The sequence below is a fragment of the Hyla sarda genome, chromosome 3 (genome assembly GCF_029499605.1).
Source record: "Hyla sarda isolate aHylSar1 chromosome 3, aHylSar1.hap1, whole genome shotgun sequence".
In the NCBI taxonomy this organism is placed as follows: domain Eukaryota; kingdom Metazoa; phylum Chordata; class Amphibia; order Anura; family Hylidae; genus Hyla; species Hyla sarda.
The window spans coordinates 99,315,355-99,334,754 of record NC_079191.1 but is presented as its reverse complement, the minus strand read 5'-3'; the positions used below and the strand labels follow the sequence as shown (position 1 = coordinate 99,334,754).

Sequence of the window (19,400 nt, the reverse complement as noted above, 5' to 3'; positions counted from 1 at the left end):
AGCCACTATTTGTTTCCTTTTATCTTAGTAAATGTAGCCTTATCTCTATAGCTAGGAAACAGTCTCAACACACATTTTTTATTGCTGTTTTACATAGTGCTAGAACTACAGTTGTGTAAGAGCATTTCAGCTTCTGTACAGCAAATATTCACTGATAACAGTAAACGTTTCATTGCAATACAGCAACATTATTAAAGTTCTAAGCCAAAAACATTTAGTTCCATACTACACAAATCTGTAATGTTGGTGGTTATAAAGCAGTAGAGACAAGACCCCTAAGTAAAATGGTGAAAGACACAGAATACTGTCCCCATGCTGATTACGGAAAGTGTGACATGTAAGCAGCCGCTTGTTACTTCCTAGGACTGTGAAAGGTCCTTAACTTTAGGGTAGGGTACGACTGCAAACAATATCATGCTGCTGATCCCAGTGTCAGAATGTTGTCTTGAGCCTAGGAATGGGTGAGAAAAGCTTGGGAATTTATCATTGGTTTTACCCAGTTTTTGTGGTGTTGATTTGTTGCAGGATTTGTCTGAGTTGCTGCTTAACTTGTTGGGGAGGGAGGGTGTACAGGTCCTGGTACTTAACCCCTTAAGGACCCAGCCCATTTTCACCTTAAGGACCCGGGCATTTTTTGCACATCTGACCACTGTCACTTTAAGCATTAATAACTCTGGGAAGCTTTTACTTTTCATTCTGATTCCGAGAATGTTTTTTCGTGGCATATTCTACTTTATGTTAGTGGTAAAATTTCATCAATAACTTGCATAATTTCTTGGTGAAAAATTCAACTATTTGATGAAAAATTGTTACATTTTGCTTTTTGTTTTTACTTTGAAACTCTCTGCTTATAAGGAAAATGGATATTCCAAATAAATTATATATTGATTCACATATACAATATGTCTACTTTATGATTGCATCATAAAGTTAACATGTTTTAACTTTTGGAAGACATCAGAGGGCTTCAAATTTCAGCAGCAATTTTCCAATTTTTCACAAAATTTTCCAAATCCGAATTTTTCAGGGACTAGTTCAGACTTGAAGTGGATTTGAAGGGCCTTCATAATAGAAATACCCTATAAATTACCCCATTATAAAACCTGCACCCCTCAAAGTATGTAAAATGACATTCAGAAAGTTTGTTAACCCTTTAGGTGTTTCACAGGAATAGCAGCAAAGTGAAGAAGAAAATTAAAAATCTTGATTTTTTTACACTCGTTTTTGTAGACCCAGAAACTACATTTGGAAACTACACCCCTCAAGGAATGTAAGAGGGGTTCCAGTGAGCCTTAACAGAGGTGTTTGATGACTTTTCATTAAAGTTGGATGTGTAAGTGAAATTTTTTTTTCACTGAAATGCTGTTTTTTCCCCAAATTTTACATTTTTATAAGGGGTAATAGGAGAAAATGCCCACCAAAATTTGTATGGAAATACCCCATGTGTGGACGTCAAGTGCTCTGCGGACGAACTACAATGCTCAGAAGAGAAGATGCGCCATTGAGCTTTTGGATAGAAGGGAAACTATGCCCCTCACAGAATTTAATAAGGGGTATAGTGAGCATTTACACCCCATTGGTGTTTGACAGATCTTTAGAACAGTGGGCTGAGAAAATGAAAAATTAAATTTTTCATTTTCACGGACCACTGTTCCAAAAATCTGTCAGACACCTGTGGGGTGTAAATGCTCACTGTACCCCTTATTACATTACGTGAGGGGTGTGGTTTCCATAATTGGGTCACATGTGGGGGGGGGTCCACTGTTCTGACACCATAGGAGCTTTTTAAACACATGTGGCCTTCAATTCCAGACAAATTTTCTCTCCAAAAGCCCAATGGCGCTCCTTCTCTTCTGAGCATTGTAGTTCGCCCGCAGAGCACTTTACATTAACATATGGGGTAAGGTCTTACTCAGAAGAAACGGGGTTACAAATTTTGTGAGGCTTTTTTTTCCCTATTTTCCCTTGTGAAAATGATAAATTTAGGGTAACACCAGCATTTAGTTTAAAAATGTGTATATTTTTTTTCATTTTTCCATCCAACTGTAATGAAAATTCGTCCAAGTACCTGTGGGGTGTTAAGTATCCCTATACACCTTGTTCCGTGTGGGATGTAGTTTCCAAAATGGGGTCACACGTGGGTTTTTATTTTTTTGCGTTTATATCAGAACCGCTGTAAAATCAGCCACCCCTGTGCAAATCACCAATTTAGGCCTCAAATGTATATAGTGCGCTCTCACTCCTGAGCCTTGTTGTGTGTCCGCAAACCATTTTACGCCCACATATGGGGTATTTTCGTACTCAGGAGAAATTGCGTTACAAATTTTGGGGGTCTTTTTTTCCTTTTACCGCTTGTGAAAATAAAAAGTATGGGGCAACACCAGCATGTAGGTGTAAATTTTTTTTTTTTATATTGACAGGCTGTTGTAGACCCCATCTTTTCCTTTTCATAAGGGGTAAAAGGAGAAAAAGACCCCCAAAATTTGTAACCCAATTGCCTCCAAGTACGGAAATACCCCACATGTGGCCCTAAACTGTTTCCTTGAAATACGACAGGGCTCCGAAGTGAGAGAGCGCCATGCGTATTTGAGGACTAAATTAGGGATTGAATAGGGGTGGACATAGGGGTATTCTACTCCAGTGATTCCCAAACAGGGTACTTCCAGCTGTTGCTAAACTCACAGCATGCCTGCACAGTCAGTGGTCGAAAATGCTGGGAGTTGTTGTTTTTCAGTGGCTGGAGGCTCCGTTTTGGAAACACTGCCGTACGATACGTTTTTCATTTTTATTGGGGGGGGGGGACAGTGTAATGAGTGTATATGTAGTGTTTTACCCTTTATTTTGTGTTAGTGTAGTGTTTTGCACTGGCAGGGGTTTACGGTGAGTTTCCCGCTAGGAGTTTACCCTATACATTCACATGGGGGGGGGGGGGGCAAACCACCAGCTTTTGCAAAACTACAACTCTAAACATGCACTAACAGACTTTAGCAGTATTTTTGCAATAGCTGGAGGCACACTGGTTGGAAAACCTTCAGTTAGGTTCTGTTATCTAACTCAGTATTTTCCAACCAGTGTGCCTCCAGCTGTTTTATAACTACATCTCTCAGTTTTGCAACAGCCGGAGGCACACTGGTTGGAAAATACTGAGCATGGAGAGCATGGAGAAACTCCCAGCATGGAGAGACAGCCGTTTGCTGTTTGTGCATGCTGGGGGCTGTAGTTTTGCAAGATTTAGAGGGCCACGGTTTAGAAAACACAGCACAGTGATCTCCAAACTGTAGCCCTCCAACTGTTGCAAAACTACAAATCCCAGCATGCCCAAACAGCTGTCTGGGCATGCTGGGAGTTGTAGTTTTGCAACATCTGGAGGGCTACAGTTTAGAGACGACTGTATAGTCGCTTCTGACTGACCAATAGCAGGCATAGGAGGGGTGGCACCCCTGCCACCTAACTCCTATCCCTTCAGGGGGACCGGCGGTGTCTTGGACAACCCTTATCCCCCTTATTTTCTGGGTCACCGGGTCACTGAAGACCCGTATGACCCGGAATCGCCACAGATGGCCGGTCTGAATTGGGGGGGGGGGTCTGGATTGCATCCCGGTCTGGTCCCCGCTGCATACCGGGTACAGATACGCCCTGGGTCCGTACTGATATGCCATCCGTATTTCCGATCACCACTGCTCGCCTGGCGGTGATCGGACCGGGATGACTGCTGATATCTATCAGCAGGCATCCCGTGGCAATGCCTAGGGGGGGGGGGGGGTCCTGACGGCGATTTGCGGTCAATTCAGATTGGTGATTTGCAGCCATTCTGGGCCAATCGGGTCACTAGTGACCCGATGGCCCGGAAAATAAGAATGATCAGAGCTGTCAGAGACAGCTCCGACCATCCTAAAGGATAGGAGCGAGGTGGCAGGGGTGCCACCTCCTCCTCCTATCCCCTGCCATTGGCAGTTGGGAGCGGGAGGGTTAAAGTTAATTTCCCCCGCTCTGCCCACCGACCGAAGTCGGGGCAGAGCGGGGGAAGGAGTGCGATGAGGGGGGGGGGGTGAGCACCGGCTAACCTCAGCGGCGGCAGAATCGGAGCGGCTGCGGCGGCAGAGACATCGGGCGGCTGCCGTGGTGGAAGGAGGAGTGCGGCCGGAATTGTAGTTTTGCAACATTTGAAGTGACACAGTTTGGAGACCACTATACAGTGGTCTCCAAACTGTCGCCCTCCAGATGTTGCAAAACTACAATTTCCAGCATGCCCAGACAGTCAGGGATGCTGGGCGGTGTAGTTCTGCAATATCTGACCGTCAGTGCATGCTGAAAGTTGTAGTTTTGCAACATCTGAAGGGCTACAGTTTGGAGGCCACTACTAAGCGGTCTCCAAACTGTTCTTCCCCATTTGTTGTATAACTGCAACTCCTAGCATGCCTTTCGGCTGTCAGTGCATGCTGGGAGTTGTAGTTTTGCAACAGATGTAGGCCCACTGGTTGAGAAACACTGAGCAAGAGTCTGTTTCCTAACTCAGTGATTCCAACCCGTGTGCCTCCAGATGTTGCAAAACTACAACTCCCAGAATGCACTAAAAGACCATACATGCTGGGAGTTGTAGTTTTGCAACAGCTGGAGGCACACAGGTTGGAATCACTGTGCTAGAGTCTGTTTCCTAACTCAGCGGTTCCCCACCAGTGTGCCTACATCTGTTGCATGTACGGTCTGTCAGTGCATTCTGGGAGTTGTAGTTTTGCCACAGCTGAAGGTTTGGGGTGCCCCCCCCCATGTGAATGTACAGGATACATTCACACGGGCGGGGGTTTACAGTGGGTTTCCTTCTACAAGTTTGAGCTGCAGCAAATTTTCCCCCGCAGTTCAAACTCCCAGCATAAAACTCACTGTGAACCCCCGCCTGTGTGAATATACCCTAAAAACACTACATTACGCTACACTAACACAAAATAAAAAGTAAAACAATACATATACCCCTACACAGTCCCCCCCCCCCCAATAAAAATGAAAAACGTCTCATACGGCAGTGTTTCCTAAAAGGAGCCTCTAGCTGTTGCAAAACAACAACTCTCAGTATTGCCGGACAGCCATTGACTGTCCTGGCAGGCTGGGAGTTTTGCAACAGCTGGAGGCCCCCTGTTTGGGAAACGCTACCATAGGGTTTTGATGGAGACAGGCCCCATCCTTGTAACCGGGTCCGCCCCTATTGCAAATTCCTAATTCAGGCCTCAAATGCGCATGATGCTCTCTCACTTCAGAGCCCTGTCGTATTTCAAGGCAACAGTTTAGGGCCACATATGGGGTATTTCCGTACTCAGGAGAAATTGCGTTACAATTTTTTTTTCTACTTTTATCCCTTATGAAAAGGAAAAGTTAGGGGCTACACCAGCATGTTAGTGTAAAAAAATAAAAAATGTTACACTAATATGCTGGTGTTGCCCCATACGTTTAATTTTAAAAGGAGAAAAAGAGCCCCAAAATTTGTAACACAATTTCTCCTGAGTACGGAAATACCCCATATGTGGACATAAAATGCTCTGCGAATGCACAACAGGGCTCAGGAGTAAGTGAGCGCCATGTACATTTGATGCCTAAATTGTTGATTTGCACAGGGGTGGCTGATAGTTACAGCAGTTCTGACATGAACGCAAAAAAAAAAAACATGTAACAAGGGGCATAGTGAGCCTTAACACCTCACAGGTCTTTGACGAATTTTCGTTAAAGTTGGACGTGAAAATTAAAAATGTGTTGTTTTTCCCCCTGAAATAGTGGTGTTACCCCAAATTTTTCATTTTCACAAGGGGTAATAGGAAAAAAGCCTCCCAAAATTAGTAACACCATTTCTACACCAGTCCAGATCTGGCTTACAAAACTGGCTATGGGCGGCATTTGTTAAAAAATTCACAGTTTGATGCAACAAGTTATTAAAAAATTTAAATTGTAATAAAATAAAAAAAACAAAGTATACTAGCACCATATGTACCACAGGCCCTGCACCATTTAATACATTAGGCGCATGTACACATTAGCATCACACACATTAATGGTATCGATAAATAGTTCACCTACAACACTCTTGATAAAACAAGAAGAGACACATGCCATGTACATTGTCCAAGAATCCACCAACCAAGCGACCCATGATAACTCAGGAGAAGCTGCAAGGACAAACAGCTGAGTGGGAGAATTCTCTGTACTTGCCTGCCCGAAAGTTATGTGATCAGAAGATGTAATGGAAATCCCATTAACTTGCATGGGACTTCAGAGAAAAACCCCACCCCCGCATAAGAGGTTGGAGTAGAGGTTATTTAACTCTAATATATTTTAGACAACGCACATTACTAGGGGAGATTTATCAAAACCTGTGCAGAGGGAAAGTTGACCAGTTGCCCATAGCAACCAATCAGATTGCTTCTTTCATTTTTCAGAGGCCTTTTAAAAAAATAAACAATCTGATTAGTTGCTATGGGCAACTGGTCATCTCTTCCTCTGCACAGATTTCGATAGATCTCCCCCTGGGTAAAGGGGTATTTTCATCTCTATAATCAATATATATATATATATATATATATATATTCTTCAAACTTACCTACATTTCATGTTACAGCTGCTTTCTCTGCCTATTGTTTACTGCTGGGTGCCTAGGCTACAGACCACCTCTCCTTACTCTGAACGTCACACTCTCTCTGCACAGAGATGTTATCTGCTGGGAACAGCAGCTCTGTTGCTTGTGTGCAATCTGTTCTGTGTCAGTGAGTCATGCAAAGTGCTAGTAGCTTGCACAAAACCAGCAAATCCCGTATCTGAAATGTCAATCACAAATCAATAGCCCTCCCTACAGAATTAACAATAAACAAAAAAGCCTAAAATGTCCAAGAACAACCCACACCTAGCCCCCCTCTCCCCTCGGGAAATGATGGGGTGTGAGGCTGGGTTAACATTACAGAATCTTTTGCTGGAAATATTAATCATTCTGTGCTAGGGCAGAATGGACATGAATGCTGGTCCCCATAGACATCTCTGGGCTCGGCTGATTGACAGAGAGAAGAGCCATTGGCTCCTCACTCTTGTAGCTGTCCGTGATGTGCCGGCAGCCAACAAGAGGCCTGAGCATTCTTCCTCTGCACTCCGGTGCATGAGTGACATCATCATGCACCAGAGCACAGGTTGAAAGGGGGCTGCTGCACTGACAACTACCAAAAGGGAGCTGCCTCACTACAACTACCAAAATGGGGCTTCTGCCCTACAACTACCTTAAAGAGGACTGCTGCACCTACAACTACCTAAATGGGACTGTTGCACCTACAACTACCTAAAAGGGGCTGCTGCACTAAAACTACCTAAAGGGGGCTGCTACACTACAACTACCTAAAGGGGGCTGCTACACTACAACTACCTAAAGAGCACTGCCACACTACAACTACCTAAAGGAGGCTTCTGCATTACAACTACCTAAAGGGAGCTGCTGCACCTACGACAACCTAAATGGGGCTGCTGTACTACAACTACCTAATTGGAGTTTCTGCACCTACAACTACCTAAAGGGGCTGCTGCACTACAACTACCTAAATGTGGCTTGTACACCTACAACTACCTAAGAGAGGCTGCTGCACTACAACTACCTAAATGGGGCTTGTACACCTACAACTACCTAAGAGAGGCTGCTGCGCTACAACTACCTAAATGGGGCTTCTGCACCTACAACTACCTAAAGGGGTCTGCTGCACTACAACTAGCTAAATGGGGCTTCTGCACCTACAACTACCAAATGGGGCTGCTGCACTACAACTACCTTAAAAGGGCTACTACTACAACTACCTAAAGGGTACTGCTGCTGCTACCACTACCTAAAGGGGGCTGCTAAACTACTACCTAAAGTCAGGCTTCTGCTGCTACTCCTATATGCGGGAGGCTGCTACTACTATAAATGGGGGGGGGGGGCTGCAACTTTATACAGGGGGCTACTATCTACCTTAAGAGAGTAACTATCTACAGGGGCAGCTACCAATGGGGGAAACTAGGTGTGTACCTATTGAAGCGACCTAACTACTTAATGGGGGGGGGGGGCAGGACCTACCTCTTCCCCAACCAACTTATCTACCCACTCTACTGTGTAGGACACTAAGAGGGTTATTATTTCTGTTTGTAAAAGTGCAGATACTAAAATGTTTATGTGGCAGGTTCTGTGGACATGAGTTGTGGCTGAAAGAAATCATCATGACAGTCTGGGCCGGATGGGGAAGAAAAAGGAAAGTGACCAACTCCAATTAAAGACGTAGCCTGATGTAACTGTGTGTAATCACGTATATGGTCTGCAGAGCCTGTGTAGAGCTAATATGGTCACTCTATGGGGGAATATTTCCTCTTTATATACTGGTATTATTGGTAATATTGGTCTCGGTATACTGAATTTGATATGTAACAGTATGACAGTAAAATGTATGATGATAATAATTCCTCCTTGTATAATGGTATTCATTTTCGTAATATTGGTCTCAGTATACAGGATTTGGTTAGTAACAGTATGGTGATGATATGTATGGTGATAATATTCCTCCTTGTATACTAGTATTATTGGTAATATTGGTCTCAGTATACAGGATTTGGTTAGTAACAGTATGATGGTGATATGTATGGTGATAATATTCCTCCTTGTATACTAGTATTATTGGTAATATTGGTCTCAGTATACAGGAGTTGGTCAGTAACGGTATGATGGTAATATATATATATATATATATATATATATATATATATAGTGATAATGTTCCTCCTTGTATACTGGTAGTATTGGTCCTAGTATACAGGATTTGGTCAGTAACAGTATTGTGGTTATATGTATGGTGATAATAGTCCTCCTTGTATACGGTTATTATTAGTAATATTGATCTCAGTATACAGGATTTGGTTAGTAACAGTATGATGGTAATATGTATGGTAATAATATTCCTCCATATATAACGGTGATATTTGGTAGCTATATGATTTTCATAGAGATAGATGTGTTTATCATGGGGGAATTGGCTTATATATATATTTTTTCCTATTGTGTACTGTATTATGACCAACTATGATTGACATTTTGCCCTCCCCTTTGCTCCACATAGCCACATCCATGACCGAAATGGGCTGCTTAAAGGGGTTATCCAGGAATAGAAAAACAGAGCCAGTTTCTTTCAAAAGCAGCTCCCCATCTGTCTCCAGGTTGGGTGTGGTTCTGCAGCTTATTTCTATTGAAGTGAATGGAACAAAGTTGTAATATGACACCCAACCTGGAGACAGACAAGGAGCGGTTTTTAAAAGAAATGATGTATGTTTTTGAATTCCTGCATAACCCCTTTAACCATTTAAGGACCCAGGGCGTACCTGTACACCCTGAGTCCGATCCCATTCTATAACCCGGAGTCACAGCGTCGCCCCGCGTCATAGCAGGTCGGGCCCGTCCTGGACCCGTGGCTAATAGCGTGTGGCACTGATCGAGGTGCCGCGCCCTCTTAACCCTTTAGACGCGGCGTTCAAAGTTGATCGCCGTGTCTTAAGTGAAAGTAAACTACCCCCGACTAGTTCAGTGGGCTGTTCGGGACCGCCGCAGCGAAATCGTGGCATCCCGAACAGCTGGAGGACACAAGGAGGGTGCCTAACTTCCTCCTGTGTGTCCGGTCGCCGAATGACTGCTCAGTGTCTGAGATCCAGGCATGAGCAGTCAAGCAGCAGAATCATTGATCAATGTTATCCTATGGGGTAACAATGATCAAAGCAAAAGATCGGTGTGTGCATTGTGGGAGCTATAACATTGCAAAAAAAAAAAAATAAGTTAATAAAGATCATTTAACCTCTCCTCTAATAAAAGTTTGAATCACCCCCCTTTTCCCATTTAAATAAAAACAGTGTAAATAAAAATAAACATGTGGTGTTGTCTGAATTATAAAAATATATCATTAATTAAACCGCATGGTCAATGGCATACACGCAAAAAAATTACATAGTCCAAAATAGCGTATTTATGGTCAGTTTTTATATCATGAAAAAATGAATAAAAGCGATCAAAAAGTCCGATCAATACAAAAATGGTACCGCTAAAAACTTCAGATCACAGGGCGCAAAAAATGAGCCCTCATACAGCCCCGTATGCGGAAAAATAAAAAAAACTTATAGGGGTCAGAAGATGACAATTTTAACCTCTTCAGGAGGTAGGGCGTATGCATACGCCCTGCATCCTGAGTCCTTAAGGACGTAGGGCGTATGGGTACACCCATGGGAATTCCGGACCCCTCCGCTAGCCGGTCGGGAACCGGACCGGGATGACTGCTGAGATCTATCAGCAGGCATCCCGTGCATATGCCCAGGGGGGTCCTAAGACCCCGCATGTCGGCGATCGCTGGAAATTGCCAGTCAATTCAGACCGGCGATTTTCGGTGGATCCGGGTCATACGGGTGTCCGGTGACCCGGAAAATCAGGGGGATTGGGGGTTTCCAAGACACCCCCGGTCCCCCTGAAGGGGTAGGAGTTAGGTGGCAGGGGTGCCACCCCTCCTATTGGTCATCAAGAAGAGACGACCAATAGCAGATCAGGGGACAGGGGGGGTTAAAGTTCGGTTCCCCCGTTCTGCCCACCGAGAGTAATCCGGGCAGAACGGGGGAACTGTAGCGTGACCGGTGGTGGAGGTCCCTTACCTGATCGGGGGGCGGCAATGACGTTCCGCTCCCTCGTGCAGCTCCCTAGTGAAGATTACGGAAGCCAGTGAGTAGTTGCCTAGCAACATCTGGGGGGGGGCTAAAGTTTGGAGACCACTATACAGTGGTCTCAAAACTGTAGCCCTCCAGATGTTGCAAAACTCCAACTCCCAGCATGCCCAGACAGCCGTTTGGGCATGCTGGGATTTGTAGTTTTGCAAGATTTAGAGGGCAAAAGTTTGGAGATCACTGTGCAGTGGTCTCTAAACTGTGGCCCTCCAGATCTTGCAAAACTACAACTCCCAGCATGCCCACACAGCAGTTTGCTGTCTGAGCATACTGGGATTTGTAGTTTTGCAACATCTAGAGGGCCACAGTTTGGAGAACACTGTGCAGTAGTCTCTAAACTGTAGCCCTCCAGATGTTGCAAAACTGCAAATCCCAGCATGCCCAAACAGCAAACAGCTGTCTCAGCATGCTGGGAGTTGTAATTGCGTACCTCCAGCTGTTGCATAACTACATCTCCCAGCATGCCCTTTGGCGATCAGTACATGCTGGGAGTTGTAGTTTTGAAACAGCTGGAGGCACACTGGTTGGAACATACTGAGTCAGGTAACACAACCTAACTGAAGGTTTTCCAACCAGTGTGCCTCCAGCTGTTGCAAAAGTACAACTCCCAGCATGCACGGTCTGTCAGTACATGCTGGGAGTTGTATATTTGAAGCAGCTGGAGGTTTGCCCCCCCCCCCCATGTGAATGTACAGGGTATATTCACACTGGCAGGTTTACAGTAGGTTTCCTGCTTCAAGTTTGAGCTGCGGCAAATTTTCTGCCGCGGCGCAAACTCCTAGCGGGAGACTCACTGTAAACCCCCGCCAATGCGAATGTACCCTAAAAACACTACACTAACACACGATAAAGGGTAAAACACTACATATACATCATCCTTACACTGTCCCCCCCAATAAAAATGAAAACATATTGTACGGCAGTGTTTCCAAAACGGAGCCTCCGGCTGTTGCAAAACAACAACTCCCAGCATTTCTGGACAGCCACTGACTGTTCAGGCATTCTGGAAGTTTAGCAACAGCTGGAGGCACCCTGTTTGGGCATCACTGGTGTAGAATACCCCTATGTCCACCCCTATGCAATCCCTATTTTAGTCCTCAAATGCGCATGGCGCTCTCTCACTTCGGAGCCCTGTCGTATTTCAAGGAAACAGTTTAGGGGCACATATGGAGTATTTCCGTAATCGGGAGAAATTGAGTTACAAATTTGGGGGGGGCTTTTTCTCCTTTTACCCCTTATGAAAAGGAAAAGTTGGGGTCTACATCAGCCGGTTAGTGTAAAAATAAATTTGTTTTACACTAACATGCTGGTGTTGCCCCATACTTTTTATTTTCACAAGAGGTAACAGGAAAAAAACAACCCAAAATTTGTAACACGATTTCTCCTGAGTACGGAAATACCCCATATGTGGATGTAAAATGCTCTGCGGACGCACAACAAGGCTCAGGAGTGAGAGCGCACCATGTACATTTGAGGCCTAAATTGGTGATTTGCACAGGGGTGGCTGATTTTACAGTGGTTCTGACATAAACGCAAAAAAATAAATACCCACATGTGACTCCATTTTAAAAACTAAACCCCTCACGGAACGTAACAAGGGGTATAGTGAGCCTTAACACCCCACAGGTGTTTGACGAATTTTCGTTAAAATTGGATGGGAAAATGAAAAAAAAAAATTTTTTTTACTAAAATGCTGGTGTTACCCTAAATTTTTCATTTTCACAAGGGAAAATAGGAAAAAAGCCCCCCAAAATTTGTAACCCCATTTCTTCTGAGTAAGAATATATCTGATATGGGATGTAAAGTGCACTGCGGGCGAACTACAATGCTCAGAAGTGAAGGAGCGCCATTGGGCTTTTGAAGAGAAAATTTGTCCGGAATTGAAGGCCACGTGTGTTTACAAAGCCCCCATAGTGCCAGAACAATGGACCACCCCACATGTGACCCCATTTTGGAAACTACACCCCTCACGGAATGTAATAAGGGGTGCAGTGAGCATTTACACCACACAGGTGTCTGACAGACTTTCGGAACAGTGGTCCATGAAAATGAAAAATTGAATTTTTCAATTGCTCTTGTTCCAAAGATCTGTCAAACGCCAGTGGAGGTGTAAATGCTCACTGCACCCCTTATTAAATTCTATGAGGGATGTAGTTTCCAAAATGGGGTCAGTGAGGGTCTCCCTGTACCCCTTGTTACGTTCCTTGAGGGGTGTAGTTTCCAAAATAGTATGCCATGTGGGTTTTTTTTTTTTTGCTGTTCTAGCACCATAGGGGCTTCCTAAATGTGACATGCCCCCCAAAAACCATTTCAGAAAAACTCCCTCTCCAAAATCCTATTGTCGCTCCTTCCCTTCTGAGCCCTCTAATGCACCCACAGAACACTTCACATACACATATGAGATATTTCCTTACTCGAGAGAAATTGGGTTACACATTTAAGGGTGATTTTTCTCCTTTTACCCCTTGTAAAAATTCTAAAACTGGGTCTACAAGAACATGCGAGTGTAAAAAATTAAGATTTTGAATTTTCTCTGTCACTTTGCTGCTATTCCTGTGAAACACCCAAAGGGTTAACACACTTATGGAATGTCATTTTGAATACTTTGAGGGGTGCAGTTTTTATAATGGGGTCATTTGTGGGGTATTTCTAATATGAAGGCCCTTCAAATCCACTTCAAAACTGAACAAGTCCCTGAAAAATTCAGATTTTGAAAATTTTGAGAAAAATTGCTGCTGAACTTTGAAGCCCTCTCATGTCTTCCAAAAGTAAAAACATGTCAACTTTATGATGCAATCATAAAGTAGACATATTTTATATAAATAAAATGTATATAAATTTATTTATTAAAATTTTTACCGATAAATGTACTGCATAGAAACGGAAGCCTCCAAAATTAACAAAATTGCATTTTTTCTTCAATTTTGTTGCACATTTTTTTCCCCTTTCGCCATAGAGTTTTGGGTAAAATGACTGATGTCATAACACAGTAGAATTGGTGGCGCAAACAATAAGCCATCATATGGATTTTTAGGTGTAAAATTTAAAGAATCATGATTTTTTAAAGGTAGGGAGGAAAAAACGAAAGTGCAAAAACGGAAAAACCTCGGGTCCTTTCCCTTTCCATAACGCGGGGCCACAACGGCCAAGACCCGTGGCTAATAGCGAGCAGCAATGATCGCGGTGCCGCGCGCTATTAACCCTTTAGACACGGCGTTCAACTCTTTAAAGTGAAAGTAAATCACTGCCGATTAGCTCAGGGGGCTGTTCGGGATGTCCGCGGCGAAATCGCGGCATCCCGAACAGCTGTGGGACACGAGGAGGGTCTCCTACCTTGCCTCCTGGTGTCCGATCGCCAAATGACTGCTCAGTGCCTGAGATCCAGGCATGAGCAGTCAAGCAGCAGAATCATTGATCAGTGTTTTCCTATGAGAAACCAGTGGTCAATGTAAAAGATCAGTGTGTGCAGTGTTATAGCCCCCTATGGGAGCTATAACACTGCAAAAAAAAGTAGGGAAAAAAGAGTGAATAAAGATCATTTAACCCCTTCCCTAATAAAAGTTTGAAAATAAAAAGTTGTAAATAAAAATTTAAATAAACATATGTGGTATCGCCGCATGCGGAAATGTCCGAATTATAAAAATGTATCAATAATTAAACCGCACGGTCAATGGCGTCCACGCCAAAAAATTCCAAAGTCCAAAATAGTGTATTTTTGGTCACTTTTTATATCATGAAAAAATGAATAAGAAGCGATCAACAAGTCCGATCAATACAAAAATGGTACCGCTAAAAACTTCAGATCACGGCGCAAAAAATTAGCCCTCAAATTGCCCCATATGCAGAAAAATAAAAAAGTTATAGGGGTCAGAAGATGACAATTTTAAACATATAAATTTTCCTGCATGTAGTTATGATTTTTTTCAGAAGTACAGCAAAATCAAACCTATAAAAGTAGGATATCATTTTAATCGTATGGACCTACAGAATAAAGAGAAGGTATCATTTTTAACGAAAAATGGACTGCGTAGAAACAGAAGCCCCCAAAATTTACAAATTTTTTTTCCAATTTTGTCTGACAATGATTTTTTTTTCCATTTTGCTGTAGATTTTTGGGGTAAAAAGACTGAAGTCATTACAAAGTAGAATTGGTGGTGCAAAAATCAAACCCTCATATGGATTTTTATGTGCAAAATTGAAAGAGTTATGATTTTTTAAATGTAAGGAGGAAAAAATGAAAGTGCAAAAACGGAAAAAACCCTGGTCCTTAAGGGGTTAATCTAAAATGCCCAGGCCTATTTTTGGTCCCAGTCTAGCCCTGTTGACAGCAATTGGACTGCACTTAAAATTCCAGTGTGAACCCTGCGAGTATAGCCTGATAAATCCCATCCAAACCAGCCTCAGTGCCTTGGGCAGGAGCTATGAGCGTTTCTGTCTGCCCCAGCTCTTTGCAGACACTCCCTTATCTACAGGCACGATCACATAAGACGGTTTAAATGGTAACTCTCATTAAAACAAATTTTTGCTATTGCACTCCTTATGGTAAATAAAAAATATTTCTAATATACTTTGTGTAAAAAAAAATAAAAAAGTTTTCTTTATTTGTGCCTAAAAAGGCTCAAGAGCACATTTCCCCCATCTCATACACAGACTTTGGACAGAAGCCCAAACACAGGGAGTGCAGCCTGGAGTGCTGAGGGGGGTTGTGTCCAACCAACAGCATATGGCAGTTAAGGGTGAGAGGAGCTATGATTGGATGAGGCTGGACACACCCCTCAGCACTCCAGGCTGCACTTCCTGTGTTTGGGCTTCTGTCCAAAGTCTGTGTATGAGATGGGGGGAAATGTGCTCTTGAGCCTTTTTAAGCACAAAAAAAGTATTAAAAACGTTTTTTTTTTTTGTTTTTTTTTTAAACAAAGTATATTAGAAATATTTTTTATTTACCATAAGGAGTGCAATAGCAAAAATTAGTTTTAATGAGAGTGCCCATTTAATGCTTTATTGACAGTGCCTGCAGATAGTGACAGTTCATGTAAACGGGGAGAGTTGTCCCTGCCTGGCTTTGGCTGCCTGCTGGAGGACTACAAGGTTCAGCCACACTCCCCCAGCAACTTCACTGAAAGACTTCTACTTCCTTACACAAAAAGTACTGAAACCAAGAGCAATTGCTACTGAATAATGAACACATTTTATTAATTCAATATCAAAAATTAAAAAGTCACTACATGTGACTATATGCAATAAAGATAGAATACCAAATCTGTGTTGTTTAGCAGTACAAATGAGATGTGAACAGATTCAACCACAATACGTAGGTGAGACAGGTAAAACAATTTAAATCACAATGGATCTCTATATAGTAAGTGAGGTAAGGAGAGTGATATAGAGACTCTGTATAATATGCAAAGTAATGTAAACGGGGGTCAAATGGCCCTACCATACTTGTGTTGGAGGTACCCACTGTATCATATGTAAACCAATCCATACAAATGACATGCCCAGAGTTAATAGAGAACCTCACTCACCCATAATGGAAACCTGTCTCCAACGTACGCTGTTGAGAAAGTCGGGAGACGAAACGTACGTTGGGACGGAGGAGACAGGTTTCCATTATGGGTGAGTGAGGTTCTCTATTAACTCTGGGCATGTCATTTATATGCATTAGTTTACATATGATAGAGTGGGTAGCTCCAACACAAGTATAGTAGGGCCATTTGACCCCCGTTTACATTACTTTGCATATTATACAGTCTCTATATCACTCTCCTTACCTCACTTACTATATAGAGATCCATTGTGATTTAAATTGTTTTACCTGTCTCACCTACGTATTGTGGTTGAATCTGTTCACATCTCATTTGTACTGCTTTAAAGGGGTTCTCCAGTGCTTGATCGCGGGAGTCCCGCTGCTGGGGACCCCCGTGATCTTGCACACGGCACCCCGTTTGTAATCAGTCCCCGGAGCGTGTTCGCTCTGGGTTTGATTACCAACAACCACAGGGCCGGCGGCGTGTGATGTCACGCCTCAATGCAAGCCTACGGGAGGGGACGTGATAACCGTCACATGCCGCCGGCCCAGTGGTCGCCGGTAATCAGACCCGGAGCGAACACGCTCCAGGGATTGATTTCAAACGGGGTGCCGCGTGCAAGATCACGGGGGTCCCCAACGGCAGGACTCCCGCGATCAGGCATCTTATCCCCTATCCAAAGGGATAGGGGATAGCACCGGAGTACCCCTTTAAACAACACAGATTTGGTATTCTATCTTTATTGCATATAGTCACATGTAGTGACTTTTAAATTTTTGATATTGAATTAATAAAATGTGTTGATAATTCAGTAGCAATTGCTCTTGGTTTCAGTTCTTGTTGTGTAAGTAGTTATGGAGCTATAGTGATAGAACAGGTTATAGACCCCCAGCACATGAGGATTATAATACAACAAACAACTATTTGGTGCAGTATTTTCCTGCGTCTAATTACTTCTACTTCCTTGTAGCTCCGCATAGCAGAAGCCGGGAGTATAGGCTGCACAGTGAACGGAGCGGGACAAGGGGCCTGTGACCTTTAACCTTCCAATACTATGAACTTCACCCCGAGCAGTGCGGACACGTGACCCTCCTCCAGCTCTGGGCTGACCCCTCCCCTCCAGCAGTCCATGCTGCACAGTCACATGCTCAGCAATAGCTCCTAGAGCAAATGTTAACTGACAGGAGCAGCGTCCAATCATCGCTCTGACGATCCTGTGGCCAGCCAATCAGCGAGGTCTCCCAGCACGTTATCCACATCTAGGCTGCTGCGAGGAATGAGCGGTCGGCCGGAGCGGGGGAGTCTGCTTCTGTCTGTCTCCACTCTACCCGGGGCAGCGGCCGTAGCTCCAGCAGGTAACCTCCCTGAGTGCCCGCGGCCTCCGCCCTCTCTCTATGTCCTATAATCCCCTGTGGCCCCGGGAGAGGGTGTGACACTGCGCGGTCCCTTTAACTACATCAGCTGTGTCCTCTGTGCTTCCTGCCGCCTGCACACTGCCGCATTGTGTGAACTGCTCCCTCACTGTTATTTCTGAGCACAGGTGACGCTGCCCAGGAAGTACTATGGATCCAAAGAGCTGGCATTCAGTGTGGTCACATGACCCCTGTATGGCAGTCAGCTGACCCATATCCTTTCCCTGGTATGGAGGCCTGTCAGTTACTCTAAACTTTTTCCTCTTTCTGTTAGGATCTGGCGCAATGTATATTTAATTGTAGCTGAGTGGAAAGTGTGATTGTAATAGTCAGGGGTCACCTGTGGGAGGGGTGATAGGAGACCCCCAGAATGGGGATAACGTCCACTGTCATGTGACCAAGGTGCCATCCAAGTCTCCATGTGGACCACCAGGGCTCTGGCCCCTTACTGTATGGCTGGACACTGGTGACCTCCATTAGGGCAGTGTTTCTTAACCAGTCTGCCTCCATTGGCTATCAGGGCATGCTGGGAATTGTAGTTCTGTAACAGCTGGATGCACTGTGGTTGGGATGTTGTCAGTACCAATGAGCGGCTTTTCCATGGTCGATTGTCTACCAGATGCCACATGGACACCTCTTACTCTTATCAGGTACTGAACGTTTACTAGGATAAAGCTGCCCATACACTTTAAGGGTATGTTCACACCTACAGAATCTGCTGCATATTTTTGTGACACATCTTGTGCAGCTGATTTTGCTACCCATTAAAGGAGTACTGCAGCCAAAGACAACTGGGACGCACCCGCAATCTCCCGCATGGGGACCCGGAACTGCCAAAAGGAAAAAAAAACCTTTGGCCGCACAGGCATGCTGGAAGTTTGTAGTTTTGCAACGGCTGCAGACGCCTTGGTCGGGGGAACTCTGATCTAATGATTGTGTTCTAGCTATCGATGGGGGCCGCAGCACCCAGACCCCGACCAACCAAAACTTTTCACATGCATCTATGACTTGCCAAAGCTAGGACAGGGTCTGACTTATGCTGCTTAGTGCAGTGTTATGTTAATCTTAGGGCTTGTTCACACTGACATCTTGTTCCGGCTAAGGGGAGCTCTATCAGGCAGTCTGAAATTGAGTGGAGAAGAAAATACTTAGATATATTTTTTTCTCTCTTTACTCAACTCATGTAAAATACCTGACACCCGACTAATCCCATTTAAGTTAATGGGATCTGTCAGGACCCGGTGTTGTCAGTTTTGCTCCAACGTGCTCAGGGTCCATTTAGTGGGGGGGAAAAAAACCCAGAACGAACCCTGAATGGGTTGCAGCAAAACGGCAATATAAACCTAGCTTTACAAACACAAGTCCCGGCCTGACTGTGGATTTGGTGACCTGAACTGATGGCTGTCACTTTAGGTCATCAGACCTGAGGTTCGGCTGGGATTTTCAGCCATAATACAGATACGTTTACATGTCAGTGACGCGCCAGTGTGAATCCAGCCTAAGGGCCCACGCAAACGAAATTTCACTCAGAATCCAGAATTCTTTCAGTGGAATCTGCCTGGAAAGGCCCATTAGTCAGTGGGGCTTTGCTTTTGCACGATCTGGTAGGCGCCAGGACTGCTCAGAACCATGTCCCAGACTGCACGGCATTTCCTAGTGGAATCCTCAAAGAATAGATAAGTCTATATTTTTCAGCATACGCCAGAATCAAGATTTCTGTGTC

At 44.1% G+C, this 19,400-nt stretch overlaps 2 protein-coding genes across 2 annotated transcripts in view; one reads left to right on the top strand and one right to left on the bottom strand.

Annotated features, from left to right (window-relative positions):
• Nucleotides 1-17,296, bottom strand: part of ANKUB1 (ankyrin repeat and ubiquitin domain containing 1) — a 50,667-nt gene extending 33,371 nt beyond the window's left edge. Inside the window, exon 1 of the mRNA XM_056564764.1 lies at nucleotides 17,220-17,296. Coding sequence (XP_056420739.1) covers nucleotides 17,220-17,243 — 24 coding nt within the window. The 5' untranslated portion in view covers nucleotides 17,244-17,296. The remainder of the gene's footprint in view (nucleotides 1-17,219) is intronic.
• A 174-nt stretch (nucleotides 17,297-17,470) lies between these two features.
• Nucleotides 17,471-19,400, top strand: part of RNF13 (ring finger protein 13) — a 74,858-nt gene continuing 72,928 nt past the window's right edge. The window contains exon 1 of the mRNA XM_056564765.1: nucleotides 17,471-17,620. The gene's annotated coding sequence lies outside the window, so the exon portion shown is untranslated. The remainder of the gene's footprint in view (nucleotides 17,621-19,400) is intronic.